The sequence below is a fragment of the Arachis hypogaea genome, chromosome 9, assembly GCF_003086295.3.
Source record: "Arachis hypogaea cultivar Tifrunner chromosome 9, arahy.Tifrunner.gnm2.J5K5, whole genome shotgun sequence".
Classification (NCBI taxonomy): Eukaryota; Viridiplantae; Streptophyta; class Magnoliopsida; order Fabales; family Fabaceae; genus Arachis; species Arachis hypogaea.
In genome coordinates, this window is record NC_092044.1 from 111,273,944 (window position 1) to 111,290,672 (window position 16,729).

At 36.9% G+C, this 16,729-nt stretch overlaps 3 protein-coding genes across 4 annotated transcripts; all 3 read right to left on the reverse strand.

Moving 5' to 3' along the window:
* Positions 1-2,038: 2,038 nt before the first annotated feature.
* Positions 2,039-6,135, reverse strand: LOC112709506 (F-box/LRR-repeat protein At3g26922-like). Its single transcript, XM_072202166.1, has 4 exons — positions 6,047-6,135; positions 4,782-5,792; positions 4,530-4,685; positions 2,039-3,025 (listed from the first exon to the last, which is right to left on the reverse strand). Exons 2-4 carry the CDS (start codon positions 4,827-4,829, stop codon positions 2,039-2,041), a joined length of 1,191 nt encoding a protein of 396 aa, XP_072058267.1. The 5' UTR covers positions 4,830-5,792; positions 6,047-6,135.
* On the reverse strand, positions 4,862-5,767 carry LOC112711839 (F-box/LRR-repeat protein At3g26922-like). Its single transcript, XM_072202167.1, has one exon. It carries the CDS (start codon positions 5,765-5,767, stop codon positions 4,862-4,864), a length of 906 nt encoding a protein of 301 aa, XP_072058268.1.
* A 709-nt stretch (positions 6,136-6,844) lies between the features above and the next one.
* On the reverse strand, positions 6,845-9,361 carry LOC112711840 (F-box/FBD/LRR-repeat protein At5g56420). Of its 2 annotated transcripts, none has more exons than XM_025764567.3 (4): positions 9,231-9,361; positions 7,637-8,678; positions 7,390-7,545; positions 6,845-7,291 (listed from the first exon to the last, which is right to left on the reverse strand). In XM_025764567.3, exons 2-4 carry the CDS (start codon positions 8,660-8,662, stop codon positions 6,998-7,000), a joined length of 1,476 nt encoding a protein of 491 aa, XP_025620352.1. In that variant the 5' UTR covers positions 8,663-8,678; positions 9,231-9,361; the 3' UTR covers positions 6,845-6,997. The 2 variants fall into 2 exon arrangements, with proteins under 2 accessions (XP_025620352.1, XP_025620353.1); XM_025764568.3 differs by having other exon boundaries at positions 7,637-8,708; positions 9,231-9,356.
* Positions 9,362-16,729: the final 7,368 nt, after the last annotated feature.

Genomic DNA, 16,729 nt, shown 5'->3' on the forward strand with positions numbered 1-16,729 from the left:
ATAAGAATAATGACATTAATATTTTTTATAAGTCTTGTTATTATTTATAATTAGGAAATAGCCATAAATAAATTTATTCCCTTAATGAGTGTTAAATTTGTTGTCAAATTCTATATTATCTTTAAAATTTTAGCATAATTGAGTCTAATTTCTACATTTTAAAATAAATTTACTCAAAAAAATTAATATGTAAATCACATTATTATTAAAAATTACTTTTTTTAACATAATTAGTGGTACTTGTTTAAACCATTAAATTTAGCTTCTAATGATATTAAAGTCAACCTATTTTATTATCTTGTGCCTTCAAAGAATTTACACGACTAACATAAAAATAGAACAATTGAAAAAAATTTAATTACAATAAGTATATTCATTTTAACAAATATTCTTCTATCTAATACTATAAAAAAATACATTGACCACTTTGAATTGCTATAGGTCAACTTCCATCCACATTAGTAGAATACCTAAATTGAAATATATTCATCAAACAAACAATCAATAAAACACTCATCCGTACTTTCTCATTTTGGGTATATTTATACATAAAAGAAATTATACATAAAGAAAAAAAAAGAAAAGAAAAGTTGAAATAGCAAGAGTAACAAAAAATTATTATTCTTATAATTTTGTATGACCATATATATATAGTAGACCAGACAACTATGATTATCTAATAAAATTAATTTGTATTTATTACACTCAACTTGAATAAGTAAGAAATTATTTTATTTTAATTTAGTCTTTAATTCACATGATTTGAATTTAGCTTAATATATATTATTTGATTTGATTTGATTTAATTATTAGTTAAAATATCTCAGTTGTCTATTTTATTCATAAATTTATTATTCAATAACTAATAAATTAATCAAATTAATTAATTAGTACACACAATAAATTTAGTTTAATAAATTAAAAGAATTAAATTAAAAAATACTAACAGAATATTAAAATAAATGAATTAGAAAATATTATCAAATCAAATTGATATAAATTATAGTAAATTATATGATATTTAAATATCTAATCAAATCAATTAGTTGATATAATTAGTTTATCGTAATAACTTGTATGAGTAAAGTATCGTTTTTGTCCCCAATGTTTGGGATAAGTTTTATTTGTGTCCCTAACGTTTAAATCGTCCTATTTGTATCCTTAGCGTTTATAAAAGTGATTCAATGTTATCCTACTATCAATTATACTAACAAATCAACTTGTTTGGGTGAGCTTCTAAGAAAAGATCTTTTTCGAGTTATCTTTTTTTAAAAGATCTTATAGAGAAGTAAAAGTAATTTTATGTTTGGATATCTCATGTAAAAAGGTCTTTTTATCTATCAATTATGTTTGGGTATAATAATATAAAAGTACTTTTTTGTTTATTTATTACATGAAAAACATCTTTTTTTTAAGGAAAAAAGATCTTTTAAAAAAAGATGTAAATTACAGCTTCTCAAAAAAGATCTTTTTTTTTTTATTTTACTAGTGCTTTTATTTTTACTACTAGAAATTTGCCAAACACGTTAAAAAATAAAAAAAGATCTTTTTTCATTGAAAAAATATCTTTTTTTTAACAAAATAATGGCGCCCAAACATGCACTATATTTTTCAATTATTTTCATTTGGATGTATTCATTCTCAATTAGGTCTCACTTGGATGTATTCGATTTTAATATTATACTCACTATTTGTGTTTAGAATCAATTATGTCTCTAGAAAAGTGAATTATGTAAATGTTGTAGGAATTATTTTCAACTTTTGATGAGCTATTTTTCGGAGTGGATCATCGATTCTATCCCATACATTTGTATTCTAATTTCAAGAAGAGACTTTTAAAACTCAAACTAATGCGTTCATGATGTGTAATTGACGGCGGGATAACATTGAATCACTTTTACAAACGTTAGAGATACAAATAGGACGATTTAAACGTTAGGGATACAAATGAGATTTACCCCAAACGTTATGGACAAAAATGATACTTTACTCTAACTTGTATTTAATGAGTTAAAAAGAAATAAATCGAAAAACACTCTCAAAAGCATGCCACATTAGCTCCATCATTAAATGCAGAAACCCAATTTTTATATAATGAAATAGAAATAGATGGAATAGATAAATTTGCAGACGGTAGTCCAAACACACACGCATCATAGACGTAATCAACTTGAATTGAGGCATCAATCACGGTTGAATAAGAAAAGAAAAAATCGTTCATTCCATTGCCGTGATAAGTAAATGACTTCAGATTAGTTCCAACAATCAGTACTTTGCAGCGAATTGTATCACTCAGAAGACCTATATCATACAACATATCATCTTTGTTCTCCTGTATATAAATCCGTCGAAGCATGGGAGAACAAATACAAACAGCTCGAACATTCTTCAAATTGCAATTGATTAGGGACAAATCCTCCAAGGCTGGGCAACCACAGAAAAGCTGTTGTGTTGAAGAACTATCAGGGAATATAATGTTAGACAAAGTCAAAGTCCGAAGGCACCGAAAATGAACGGAAGAAGGAAGGTTGAAAACATGCTGCATATCCAATTCAAAGTTTGTCAATGTAGCACAGGTAAACAGTTGGTCAGGGAAGACCAATGGTTCCTCAATCCCATAAAGACGAAGACATAGTTCTTGAATCTTAGGGTTGATGAAACCATATAGCCACTCATTAACCCGAGAAGCATCCTTATCAACATTACATGTCAGAGAGAACTTCTCAAGACTGGAGCAATTACAAGCTACAAGCAATCTGGCCACAAAGTGCATGAATTGCTGCCTTTCCTCGGGTTTTCCCTCTTTCAACTCAATATTGGAGATATCCCTCCATAGATGCTCCCATCTTTTGGAGAGTATACTCGTTTGAATTGCTTCTTTTGTGGGAAGGGAGGATATGATAAGCTGGAGAATCACATCAGGTAGATCACATATACTGAAGCTGCTCTCAACTTTTCCCTCTCCCTTGCGATGCTTTTTGTGCTTCTTCAAAAGGCCCGGCTCCAAAGAGCTTTCCCTAGCAAACTAAACAAAATGTTATTAACCTATTTGCCGTTTTTCTAATCCAGTGAGTTCATGTTAAGACCCTAACACAGTCATGCACTCCGCAAGAGGGTTACAGAGCATGATTTTGTATGCGAAAGCTTTTGAAAAACAAAATAAGAAACAACAACGCATGCAATTGAAGAAGACGAGAGTGCTAACCGGAAAAGTAGCCGAGGCATTCGGAATGCAGCCGCTTTCTCTTCTTTTGGCACCTCAGAATCCAAAAGAAAGTCTAGATGTGTGTGGTTCAAGTATTACTTTGTTACAAAGATTTCATTCCCATGGGAATTAAAAATACCCAAGGGGAAGGTGAGAATTAAAATGATGATATTTTGATTTCCGAAAATCAAACTTGCTTAGGAATAGTTTTTCAAACTTTGAACCAAACATGGAAATATGATATTCTCATCTTAAAATTCCTAGAAATTATTTATAATTCCTCCGACCACACACACCTTAAAAAAACTAATTAAGATACCAGCTAACTTGAATACCTTGTAAGATTGTATAATGGACTTGGACTAACAGTTGAAGTGGTTACAAGTTTAAAATCTTATTTTTAAAAATTCAAAATTTTATTTTTAAAAAACAGTTACAAATTTAAAATTCTATTTTTAAAACATCAACAACAAAACCTTGTCCCACTGGATGGAATCGGCTATATGAATCCAACGATGTCATTGAACTCTGTCATGAATCATATCTATAGAGAGATCGTTTCCATTTAAGAATTTTATTTTAAAAAATTTAAAATTTTATACCTAGTTAGTTATCTAACAGGATTGTTACCGGAAAATCTTGAAAGAATCTATTCCATCTAAAATATTCATGAACCAGCAAATAAAACTATCTAACATAAAATGAGCACTTTTTCCACCCTTAACTCTGTCAAGCCTACCTCCGGATAACTGATCTTTAATGGAATACAATATGCAAAAAAATATTATAGATTATAAAAAACTAATGGATTTGTGATGGCACTGAGCAAATTTTAAGAAACCTAGAAACTACATACGTCATTTGTAATCCTTGCTAAGTTGCTAGTCTTTAAATTCTACAGCCGTATCAAAACATAAGTCATAAAGCTTAATAGCTCAATATATTCGAATTCTATCTCGCAATCCATTGACCTCTTAGGATACTTCAAGATCTGCTTGCACAATTCCTTTGTTCTCTTTAATCCTATACGTCTGTCATCCAAATCAAACGAAAACCAATAACAAGAAATCCGAAGTTTATCCAACACTGATGCAGCTTGCAACAAAATTTTTATTGCAAATAACTCATCTTTTTTTTCCAGTAATGCCACTGATCTCAATCATCTTCAGGGTTGTACTAAAACACACAGGCAAGGGATCAAATATACAATTTGCATCACCTTTGGCCAGAGACAACCCTCCCTACATCGTTGAAAACACGTGCAAAAATGAAAAATTTTTCAATTCATAAATAGCAAACTTTCTGGTTTAAATGAAGTTACTACCTGAAATTTAATAACTTGAAGACAAGGCGAGTTTCGCAGTAGGGTCAGTAATGCAGCATAGGACAACTCTATGGACGACAGTGGGTCAAGAACTAGTTCAGCCAAATTACAAAATAAAGGTAGTTGCCCGAGTAAAGATGTTGTTCTGCTGAGTGCCTGGCATGTGCAGTCAAATTCAAGAGTATTCAGAAAGGCCAAAAAATTAATTGAAACAGAATCAAGATTGATAAATATTTTGTATGAAGATCAAACCATTATAGAAGTCTTAGACATAGAAAGCTTCTCCACATTTGGGAACATTTTGAGAAGTCTGAACGTGAAATTGCCTGAATCTATTTCCCAGGTGTTGTCCCTGTCCGAGGTACTTGAACCTGAATAGATGCATCAATCACCAAGGTTGAATGAACTAAGAAATATTCATTCATACAATCGCCGTGATACGTAAATGACTTCAGATTAGTTCCGACGATCAGTACTTTGCAGGAATTTGTAACATTCAGACCACCTGTATCATCATCATCATCTTCATCCAACATATCATCTTCGTTCTCCCGTATATAAATCCGTCGAAGCAAAGGAGAATAAATACAAACAACTTCGACATTCTTCAAATTGTAATCAATTAGGGACAAATCCTCCAAGGCTGGGCAACCAGAGAAAAGCCGTTGTGTTGAATAAGTATCACTGAATATAATGTTAGACAAAGTCAAAGTCCGAAGGCACCGAAAATGAACGGAAGAAGGAAGCTTCAAGACATGCTGCATATCCAATTTAAACTCTGTCAATGTGGCACAGGTAAACAGTTGGTCAGGGAAGACTAATGGTTCTGGAATTTCTTCGAATTGAAGAGATAATTCTTCAATCTTAGGGTTGATGAAACCAGATAGCCACTCGTTAACCAGATTAGCATCCTCACCAACAATACATGACAGAGAAAACTTCTTAACACTGGAGCAATTACAAGTTACAAGCAATCTGGTCACAAAGTGCATGAATTGCCGCCTTTCCTCAACTTCTCCCTCTTCCAACTCAATATTGGAGATATCCCTCCATAGATGCTCCCATCTTTTGGAGAGTATACTCGTTCGAATTGCTTCTTTTGTGGGAAGGGAGGATATGATAAGCTGGAGAATCGCATCTGGTAGATCACATATACTGAAGCTGCTCTCAACTTCAACTTTTCCCTCTCCCTTTCCCCTTCCCTTGCAAAGCTTTTTGCGCTTCTTCTCAAGATCCATGCTTCAAGGTGCTTTTCCTAGCAAACTAAATAAATGTCATTCACCTATTTGCCATTTTTCTAATCCAGAGAGTTAATGTTAAACCCTAAGTCCCTAACACAATCCTCACTCCACAAAAGGGTTTCAGAGCATGATTTCGTATGTGAAAGCTTTTAGAAAAACACAATAAGAAACAGAACCACATGCAAAGAATAATACCTGATGCAACTTGCAAACGAAGAAGAAGAAGAAGAAGAAGAAGAAGAAGAAGAAGAAGAAGAAGAAGAAGAAAGCTGTAACCTGAAATCAGCTTCTCTTCTTCTTTTGGCGCTTCAGACTCCCACAATCAATGATGTGCGCGCCACGATAACAGTATAAGTTCAAGTTTCAACAAAAAAAAAAGAAAAAAACCGCTATTAAAACATTTACGAAAGTGGATATTCCAATTCCTAAATTGATAATATTATTTTTGTTTATAATATATTTCATTCTTAATATAAAATTCAATATAAAGTATATCTACACCAAAATTTTATCGAATTGAGAGCAGGTTTATCAAAAATAAAAATATTGGAGAAGCACTACTAATGTTTAAATCCACAAATGTATTATAATACAAAAACAAGACATAAATAAACAATTAAAAAGGGGAAAACCGACACCAAAAAAAAAAAGGAAAACAAATCTACAAAGACAAGGAAAAATAATTCATAGACTGGTCTTTAAAATTGTTAACACCATTCAATTTTTGTCTATGAAATTGGAATGATCTTCTGAAAATTTATATTTGTTAAGTTATTCTAGTATTTAATTATTAATTTTATTCATAATTTTATTAATGAGCCGCACTAATTTCATATCAATGTTATTTGTAAACTTTGGGAAAAAGATTTGTTAATAAAATGTTACATCAAGTTAAAAGTTAAAACACGTTCACAATTTTGAAAAGCAAATTGAACCTTTACGATCTAAAATCATCAGATGAGAAAATCTGTTCTTGGCAATTCCTTTAGAATTTTTAACTATATTATGGACATCATCATTCACCACCGCCACCACCACCACCACCACCACCACCACCAAAACAACAATAATAATAATAAGCTTCTAACGTGACCAGTCTAATATGAGATGAGCAATAAGCTAGTTTTGGGATTGCTAAACATAAACACATCCTTTAGGATGCACCATAACCATTAATCCATAAGGAATAAAGTATCCTCTATTGCCTGCTTTTCACTTGAACAATTTTCAATCAAACTCAAGCTCACAATTCACTGATGCTCGAGGAAACTTTAAAATCTTTTCATACACCTCGGTGGTGTTTACTTCCTTTTTAGTTCCAGAATACTTGTCCAAAGTATAAAGCCTGCAACGAACATGAAGTGTTTTCAATACTGTTGCCGACTGCAACAAGATTTTTATTCCATGTAACTCTTTCTCAAGCCCGCCACAATTGTAGATCCTAATAGTCTTCAGGTGTGTCTTAAAACACATCGGTAATGGATCCATGTTTGCACGATCTATAGGCATGTATACCCCATTCTGCATTGTTAAGTACAAGCAAAAAATGAAAAAGGAGAATACAAAGAATTAGTAAATAGCAGTGAACATTCCAGTCATTAGTTATTACTACTCGCTACCTCAAAACTAATAACTCGGAGACAAGGGGTCTTCTTCAACATTTCCAGCAATGGTTCATATGACAACTCACTGGGGGAATCAGAGAACAAACGGAATTCAACCAAATTAGAAAACACAGGTACGTCCCACAGTAAAGATTCTCTAATTTTCAAGACCTGACAAACACAATGAAAAGATTTAGAAGGATCAAGAAAAAAAATTGTAGGATAATCAAGTAAATAAATATTTTTTATGTCGAAATCAAACCCAAAAAGTAGTTTCAGTAATTCTTAGCCTTTCCACACATGAGAGTTTTTCAAGAAGGCTTGACACAAAACAGCCAGCATCCTTGAGTGGTTCCCAGTCTTTGTCGTCAAACCAATCATGAGGTGAGTCAATATTAATAGTTGCTTCAATCACCGAGTTTGAGCTAAGTAAGGAATAATCATTCCCAGGGAAGCCACCATAAGAAAATGATTTCAGATTAGTTCCACCAACCACAATTTCACAACATTTTGAACCATTCTGACTACCTATACCATCATCATATTCTTCATCTTCTTCATCTGACTGATAATCAGAATCAGAAAAATCATCATCATATTTGTAATCTCTGATGACAACTTTCTGAAGCAATGGAGAAGAGATAGTAATGGCTTTGACATTCATCCAATTGCAATAAATTAGGGTCAACTCCTCCAAGGATGGACAACCAGAGAAAAGCCGATCCGCTGAAGAACTGTCAGGAAATATAATGTTTTTCAAACTCAAACTCCTTAGACTCGGCAAAAAAATGGATGAAGGAAGATCTAGAACATGATCCATATTTAAATGAAACTTTGTCAATCTTGCAAAGGTAAACAGATGATGTGGGAAGACCAATGGTTTCTCAATTAGTTCAAGGTCAAGACTTAATTCCTCAATCCTAGGGTTGATGAAACCACATAGCCATTCATCGACCTTAGTAGCATTCTCACGAACATAACATGAGAAAGAGAACTTCGTAAAATTCAAGCAATCAAAAACTACAAGCAACTTGCTCACAAATTCTCTAAACAGTTGTATTTCGCGATATTCTTCTTTCAAATTAATTTTGGAGATATCCTTCCATAGATGTTGCCATCTTTTGGAAACTAAACTTGTTCGAATAGCTTCTTTTGTGGGAAGGAAAGATATGATAAGCGCAAGAACTGGGTCAGGCAGATCATATATGTTGATGTCACTCTCATCAATTTTCTCTTCAATGTGATGCCTTTTGAGCTTCTTCTCGTTAACCAAAGAATTCAGACTCATGCTTTAGATGGCTTCCCTGTTATACACCATGAGATGCAGAATGAAACTAAAAGCAATAGTTAATAAGAGTGTAAATCATGGCAAACTAAATCAGCATCGGACCAATGCTACAACATGTAAGAACTTCCCTAAGTAAAATTCAACTATTCAACCAATTTCCTGTTCTTTCAACCAGAGAAGTTACTCCAGATTTCCAAACAACAGTTAGTAGCAAGATAGCAATAATCACAAAATGAAGCAGACGCGTTGTTTCCTTTGCGTCATTTTTTACTAATTCTAGTTTCTCTGACAAAATGAAGCATTTGTAAACGTAATGAGAAGCAACACCATACTTGAACTAATTAACGTACTCTAACATTTTGCATGTCGTTCAACCATAGAAAGGAAATGCTAAATCATAAAACCCTAACACAGCACAATACAACACAATCCTTCACTCCAACATCAACAAAGCCGTAAATGGATTCAAATGTGAAAAGAACAATAGAAAATGAAAAGATAGAATAGAAGGAGTAAGAAAAGAAAAGAAAAGAAAAGAAAAGTGAAGCAAGACGAAGTGAGCAGTAACCTGAAACGGAAAAACGAGCTCCACTCCGAAGAATAACGCTCTACTAGGAATCAAGGATTGATCTCCTTCTAATTAACCTAGTAATGCTTGAAAGTTGAAAGAGTGAAAAAAAAATCAAAATAGCTCGTGACCATGATAAAAAAAATACTAATCTAATTTTTGAAATTTATTTTTATAGGATTAATTAGCTCTTATGCAAAAAAATAATTTTTTTGGCACAGACTATTCAATCTCAAAAAAAAAATCGAAGATCGGATTGGATATTTTTTTTAAGATCTTGTTGTTCTTTTGAAAAAATTGTCGGGGTCGGGTGAGTATTCACTTAAAATTTAAATATATATGTTATATTTTTAAAACATCAAAAAATTTAAAATTAAAAAAAACAATTAAATTTTAAATATCTTTTCTTTTAAATACATGACGTTGAAGGCCAATGATTTATAAGCTTATATATCTCAAATATTTTTATTATGATAGGTAATCGGAGATTAATAGGTTGAACTTGTTAGGATGAGCCGAATGTCTGAAAAGGGTAGCCTCCGACTTTGTGTGCGTTCAGGAGCCGCCGTCCGACTTGTGTGTATGAAGGAATGGGGAGTGATACCTGCAAAGACACTCCGATGTCTAAGTCAGCAAGGGGTTAAGCAGGTTTAAATAGTATTGGAACTTAGAGATACCTGATGAATGTCAGTGTATTTATAGTGGTGAACCAATAACCACCGTTTGAGTAGTTCCACCTGTTAAGGTGGATAACCGTCCATTTATCTTAGGAAAGTTGATATATGTCTTCTGAAAGTGGGTCGAGAGATTTTAGGGGCAGTTACTTATTTAAATAAGTGTTATTTGCCAGCTTATCTTTCGATTCCGACTTCTTCGAAGTGAAGGCCAATCCTTGGATTGGGCCTTTTAATGTATTTAGACTTGGGCCCTAGTGTTGCGTCAGGGTATGAACAGTGCCCCTATTCGAGTCCGATCTCTTTTAACTATGAGTTGGATTCGAATATTTGAACTCGGCCTCATAGCCGACATGATGCAAAAACCGACGTGATTCAAATTTTCTCGACAGTCGCGTCTAATCAAATGTCACAATCCATTAGAGTTTTCCTATTTACATGTGGGGGTAGTTACATTGGTAACAACGCGTTTCTTTAATGATCACGTCGATTTTTACCATCTTGCCCCTAGCGTGTTCATAAATACTTTTCCCTCTCTTTTCTTTATCTTCTTTCGCATTCTGAAATTCCTTGCCTGCAATCCTTACTCCTTTCAAAGAAAAGCTTTTTTGCCTTCCTTCTTAGAGTGTTTCGCTGCTGTTCCTGCTCGTCCGTACTTCCATATACAAAGGTTAGGCTTCTTTCTTTCTCTTCTTTATTATTAAATACTTTTATTTTGCATTTTTTAGAGGAGTTTGTGCCCGTAACAAGTTTGTTAGTGGACTTAGCGATTCTGTTCTTTTTTGAGAGACTATTTTTGCCTTTTAGGAACCATGTTTTTTTATCTTTTTCCGCTTTTTTTGTAGGTTTCGTCGCCTTTTCACCTGTTTTTACCGAAAAAGATGTCTTCTCATGTTTTTGGGTGGGTAGAGGATACTGTTCTTAGGGAGGAACCTTTAGTGGATACCAACTATATCTCCGAACTTCGCGTTCATCATAGGATTTGTGGTTCTGATGACGATGAGCCCAAGTATGAGTTGATTGCCTCGGGTCCTGAAGACCGGGTTTATTTTGGGAAGGCTGCCAATGCTGACCCTCACTTCTTTTTTATGTATGAGAGTCTCTTTACCCGTCTAAGGGTTTTTCTGCCTTTTGCTGACTTTGAGATAGAGGTTCTGAACCACTGCCGAGTTGCTCCCACCCAACTTCACCCTAACTCTTAGGGTTTCATGAAAATTTATCAACTTGTTAGCCGCGAATTGGATTTTTCGACCTCTTTGAAGATATTTTTCTATCTCTTTCATATGACTAAGCCCTTCAGTGGGTAAAATAATAAGCAACAGTGAATCTCTTTCCGAGCCATCCAAGGTCAGAAAGTTTTTTCTATCTTTGATGAGTCTTTTCATGATTTTAAAAACTTTTTCTTCAAAATTCAAGCCGTAGAGGGTCACCACCCCTTTTTTCTGGACGAAAATTCTTCTCCCCGCTTTTCTCTTTACTGGTTGGAGGCCTCTCATGTGGAGAAATATGGCCTGGATGACTTGGACGAGGTTGAGGAGGCTGTTGTGGGGTTCTTCCGAGAAGTTTAGGGAAGAGCCCATTACTTGGATACAAAAAAGTTTCTTCAGGGGTCTTCGAGTTTTGTGCGGACCCAATTAGGTGGCTTTATTGTTGATTTTGACAATTTCTGACTTGTAATCTTCCGATTTGTTGTTTCCGACTTGTAGTCTTCTGATTTGTAGACTAAATCTTTGTTTCCTTCTTTTCAGAGATGGTGAAGAAAAGTTTCAGCTCCTCTTACTAGAAGGTCCAGGATGCCAAGAGGAGGTCTCGAGCTCGGGTTGATGTCGCGAGGGCTGCAGGCAATCTTCCTCCTCCTCCTCCTCCTCCTCCTCCTCCTCTTCCTCCTCCTCGTCATGATTTGGGAACCTCTTCTCGTCCTATTTTGGTATCCTTCTCTTCTGCTTCTTCTCCTCCTCCTCCCATCCCCGCGGCCCAATCTTCTCCTGAACCTGAGAAGAAAAAGCGCAACACTTCTGGCTCTTCTTCTGGAGGTTCTAATTTGATGGCCCCAAATTCGTTCGGAATCACATTTTTTTCCATACTCAAATTGATATGGATGATATTTTCGTTCGAAAGCATCTTAATATTATGGTTCAGGGGAGTGTTCGGGCTGCTGGGGTGTGTACAAAACTCTTTGATATCTTGGAAAAGACTCTTCTTAGCTCTTTGGGTTTTACCTAAAAGGTTGAGGAGTTGGATGGGAGGATCTTCTTTATCAAAAGGAAGAGAAGAGGCTTAAGGAGGAGGTCGCCGAGTTAAGGGAGGAGAGGGCCCGACTTCAGGAGAGGGAGAAAAGGTCGATGGGCCAGTGTGCCATGGCAGAGGGTCTTAAGGAGAAGGCGGAGCAGAACTATGTCCGGCTCTTTGGAGAGAACATCAATCTGAAACGGGAGCTGGCAAGAGGTCGGAAGGCCTACCAGGACCTGGAGGATTCAGTGGCTGAGAGTTCGGAGGAGGCTTGAAGGATTTTTAAGGAGCAGGTCGGAGTTATTGCTCCTGATCTGGACCTTTCTCCTCTTGACCCTGACAAAATTGTAGTGAATAGGGACATTGTCTCTTTTCCTCATCCTAAGACGGACTCCGACCTGAAGATCCATGGACAAAGACTGATAGAGTCCCCTCCTCGTGAGGATCTGCTAGAGGGGTCTCAGCCGGCGTGTTCAGATGCTCTGACTCCTGCTATTGAAGAAGCCACTTCATCTTCCTCTGCCGCAGCTCGAACCTCTCTTCCCACTGGTGATTCCCATCCTTCTTCATCTTAATTGATTCAAGCTACTTGGGGCCTGGCTTGTGGGCCCCTTTTATGAACAATTTTATTATTTTGTTGCTTGTGGTGGTGTTCTTGACTCTTGCTGGCCTTTTATGGCCGTAAACAAAAAATGTTTTAATTTCTGTCCCCCTTTTTTGGATAAGGAGTTTTAGGATTAATGGTGTGTGCATGCCTGCGGTTAGGTTTTTCATAAAAAATCCTTTTGATCCCTTTTTTTGGAAAAACTTTTTATCTGGAGAGGCTGCATTTTGTCTAAATTGTCTTAGGTTTTCCAAAGACTCGGGACAACTTCAGCCCTTACCATTGATGGTTTTTCCTTTTATCTCTTTTTCGTATTCCTCCTAAAATTCAAATTTCTCATTTGAATCGTTCGTAACGTAGGCTATTTTTGCGATGCATTTAATTTTTCTCGGCTTTTCCGACTTTCTGGTCGTAATATTTCCGAGTTACATGATCTGCTTTTATAACCTCTTTACACCGACTTATACCTCGTCATTTTATCTTGCTATCCACGTAGGTCGGGCATGGGATTTTTACGTTAGTCGGTGCGTTTCGCAGAAAAATGATAATAACTTAATGGAATTTACAAAGAGATTTAGAAAAAGATCTTTATTTATTGGTAAAGGTACTTTTTGCTACTAAGGGGTTAGAAATTATTATCCCCTTAGCCTCCACTTTGTTGCCTCATTAAAACCCCCTTAGGAAAACCCTTCTTTTTGGGAAAAAACCATGAAGTCGGGAAAAAGTGTACTTCATGGAGTGGAGTTCGCTTTTAACTATAGTACCTTTTCATATTACAAGCATACCACGACCTAGGTAATCCAGTGCCGTTCAAGTCGATCACCTTGTAGTAGCCTTTTCCTAGGACCTCACTAATTTTGTATGGCCCTTTCCAGTTGGCAGCGAGCTTTTCATCCCCAGACTTGTAAACTCCAATGTCGTTTCTGATCAAGACCAAGTCGTCTGGAGCAAGGTTTCTTTGAATGACTTTCTTATTGTATCTGTTCGTCATTCTTTGCTTTAGCGCTGCTTCTCTTATCTGGGTTTGCTCTCAGACTTCAGAAAGTAGCTCAAGTTTCTCTTTGTGCCCCTGTACGTTGCCAACCTCGTCGTAGAAGTTCACCCTTGGACTTTGCTCATTGATTTCTACTGGTATCATGTCTTCTATGCCATAAGCAAGTCGGAAGGGAGTTTTCCCTGTGGCAGACTGAGGTGTAATCCGATATGCCCATAGCACTTGAGGGAGTTCCTCAAACCATGCTCCCTTTGCCTCTTGTAGCCTTTTTTTCAACCCTGCCAGGATAACTTTGTTAGCTACCTCGGCTTGCTCATTTGCTTGTGGGTGCTCTACCAAGGTGAACTGGTGCTTGATCTGCATGCTGGCTACCAGATTTCTGAAGGTAGAGTCGGTGAACTGAGTACCATTATCAGTGGTGATGGAGTGGGGTACCCCATTCCTTGTGATAATGTTCTTGTAGAGGAACTTCTAACTTCTCTGGGCTGCGATGGTGGCTAATGGTTCTGCTTTTATCCATTTTGTGAAGTAGTTTACTCCCACTATTAGATATTTTACTTGTCCAGGCACTTGGGAAAAGGGTCCTAATAGGTCCAATCCCCATTTTGCAAAAGGCCATGGAGAAGTTATGCAGATGAGCTCCTTAGGGGGAGCGACGTGGAAGTTTGCATGCATTTGGCATGGCTGACACTTCTTTACGAATTCGGTGGCATCTTTCTGCAAGATCGGCCAGTAGAACCCGGCTCGTATGACTTTCCAAGCTAAGGACCTTACTCCGAGATGGTTCCCACAGATACCATTATGGACCTCTTTTAAGACTTCTGTTATCCTTGAGGTCGGGACGCACTTTAACAATGGTGTAGATATCCCTCTTTTATAGAGGATTCTTTTTACCAAAGTGTAGTTTTGTGCTTCTCTTTGAATCTTCTTGGCCTCTTTTTCCTCTTTGGGTAGGATGTCAAATTTCAAGTATTCGATTAGTGGGTTCATCCATCCGAGGTCCAATCCGGATACTTCAAGGACGTCTTGTCTGCCCTCTGTTTTTGCGATAGAGGGTTCTTGGAGAGTTTTTTGGATCAGGCTTCTATTATTTCCCTCTGGCTTGGTACTAGCAAGCTTGGAGAAGGTGTCTGCTCTGCTGTTGAGATTCCAAATTATGTGTTTGACCTTGGTCTCAGCAAATTACCTAAGGTACTTCAAGGTTTTGTCTAAGTACTTTTTCATGTTGGGGTCTTTGGCCTGGTACTCTCCATTGATTTGTGAAGTCACCACCTGGGAGTCGCTAAACACAACTACTTTCATTGCACCGACTTCTTCTGACACCCTGCAATCAAGGCTTCATATTCTGCCTGATTGTTAGAAGCTGAAAACTCAAACTTGAGGGAGACTTCTACTTGAGTTCTTTCTTGACTAATATTATGCCTGCACCGCTTCCGACTTTGTTTGAAGATCCATCTACGTATAGCTCCCAAGTAGTGGAGGCTTCCTCTTGATCTCCTACATATTCTGTCACGAAGTCGGTGATGCATTGGGTTTTAATTGCCGTCCGAGTTTCGTACTTTAAGTCAAACTCGAAGAGTTTCATGGCCCATAGAACCATCCTGCTCACAATATCCGTTTTCTGCAGGATTTGCTTCATGGGCTGGTTAGTTCAAACTCTTATTGTGTGAGCTTGAAAATAAGGTCATAACCTTTGAGAGGCTACTATTAAGGCATACGCAAACTTCTCAATTTTTTGATACCTTAATTCAGGGTCTTGTAGGACTTTACTGGTGAAGTATACAGGATGCTGCCCGATCTCATCTTCCCGTATTAGAGCTGATGCTACAGCTTTGTCAGCTACAGAAAAATACAGTACGAGTTCTTCTCCAACTTTAGGTCGGGTCAGGATAGGAGGTTGACTTAAAAACCTTTTGAACTTTTGGAATGCTTCTTTGCACTCTGGAGTCCATTCGAACTGGCATCCTTTTCTTAGTAGAGAGTAGAGTGGTAGAGATCTTAATACTGATCCCGCCAAGAACCTGGAGAGAGCTGCAAGTCGGCCATTCAGTTGCTGGACTTCCCTTAAGCAAGTCGGGCTTTTCATTTCTAGGATTGCTTTGCACTTATCGGGGTTAGCTTCAATCCCCCTTTGTGTTAGCATAAATCCCAGAAAATTTTCAGCCTCCACCGCAAAAGTGCACTTTTTGGGATTCAACTTCATCCCATGCATCCTTATGGTGCTGAAAACTTTCGAGAGGTCAGTCAGGATGTCGGCTTCATCCTTGGTTTTTACTAACATGTCGTCTACGTAGACTTCCATTAGACTCCCAAAATGAGGTACGAACACCTTATTTATTAGCCTTTAATATGTGGCTCCAGCATTTTTTTGTCCAAAGGGTATGACCACATAGCAATAGTTTGCTTTAGGCGTGATGAAGGATGTTTTTTCTTGATCCGGGTTGTGCATCGGGATTTGGTTGTATCCCGAGTATGCATCCATAAACGACAAGTATTGATACCTCGAGCTAGAGTCTACTAAGGTATCAATGTTTGGTAGTGGATATGGGTCTTTAGGACATGCCTTGTTCATGTCGGTCTAATCGACACACATCCTCCACTTGCCGTTTTGCTTTCTGACCAGCACCACGTTTGCTAGCCATGCCGGATATTTGACCTCTTTAATGAAGCTGGCTTCTAGGAGGGCTTGTACTTGCTCTTCCACCACTTGAGCCCGTTCAAGTCCGAGCTTCCGTCTTCTTTGCTGAACAGGTCGCAACCCGGGGTATACTGAAAGCTTATGTGACATGAGTTCGGGATCTATACCGGGCATGTCGGAGGCTTTCCAGACAAAGAGGTTGGAGTTGTCTTGTAGGAGCCCTATAAGCCTCTGTTTCAAGTCTTCTTTCAGGTTGGCCCTTATATTGGTATTTTTTCCTTCCTCTTTTCTGACATGTACCTCTTCAGTCTTTCCCCCAGGTTGTGGTCGTAACTCCTCTTTAGCTTTGACTCCTCCGAG

What these genes read in the sequence shown, in the direction of transcription:
- LOC112709506 (XM_072202166.1), bottom strand. Translation starts at nt 4,829, where the DNA reads ATGTTCCCAAATGTGGAGAAGCTTTCTATGTCTAAGACTTCTATAATG. An exon ending in TGTCTAAGACTTCTATAATG is followed by an intron (nt 4,686 to 4,781) that starts GTTTGATCTTCA and finishes TGCACATGCCAG; the next exon opens with GCACTCAGCAGAACAACATC. An exon ending in TTCAAGTTATTAAATTTCAG is followed by an intron (nt 3,026 to 4,529) that starts GTAGTAACTTCA and finishes CATTTTGTTTAG; the next exon opens with TTTGCTAGGGAAAGCTCTTT.
- LOC112711839 (XM_072202167.1), bottom strand. Translation starts at nt 5,767, where the DNA reads ATGGATCTTGAGAAGAAGCGCAAAAAGCTTTGCAAGGGAAGGGGAAAG.
- LOC112711840 (XM_025764567.3), bottom strand. Translation starts at nt 8,662, where the DNA reads ATGAGTCTGAATTCTTTGGTTAACGAGAAGAAGCTCAAAAGGCATCAC. An exon ending in TTACTGAAACTACTTTTTGG is followed by an intron (nt 7,546 to 7,636) that starts GTTTGATTTCGA and finishes TGTGTTTGTCAG; the next exon opens with GTCTTGAAAATTAGAGAATC. An exon ending in TCCGAGTTATTAGTTTTGAG is followed by an intron (nt 7,292 to 7,389) that starts GTAGCGAGTAGT and finishes TTAACAATGCAG; the next exon opens with AATGGGGTATACATGCCTAT.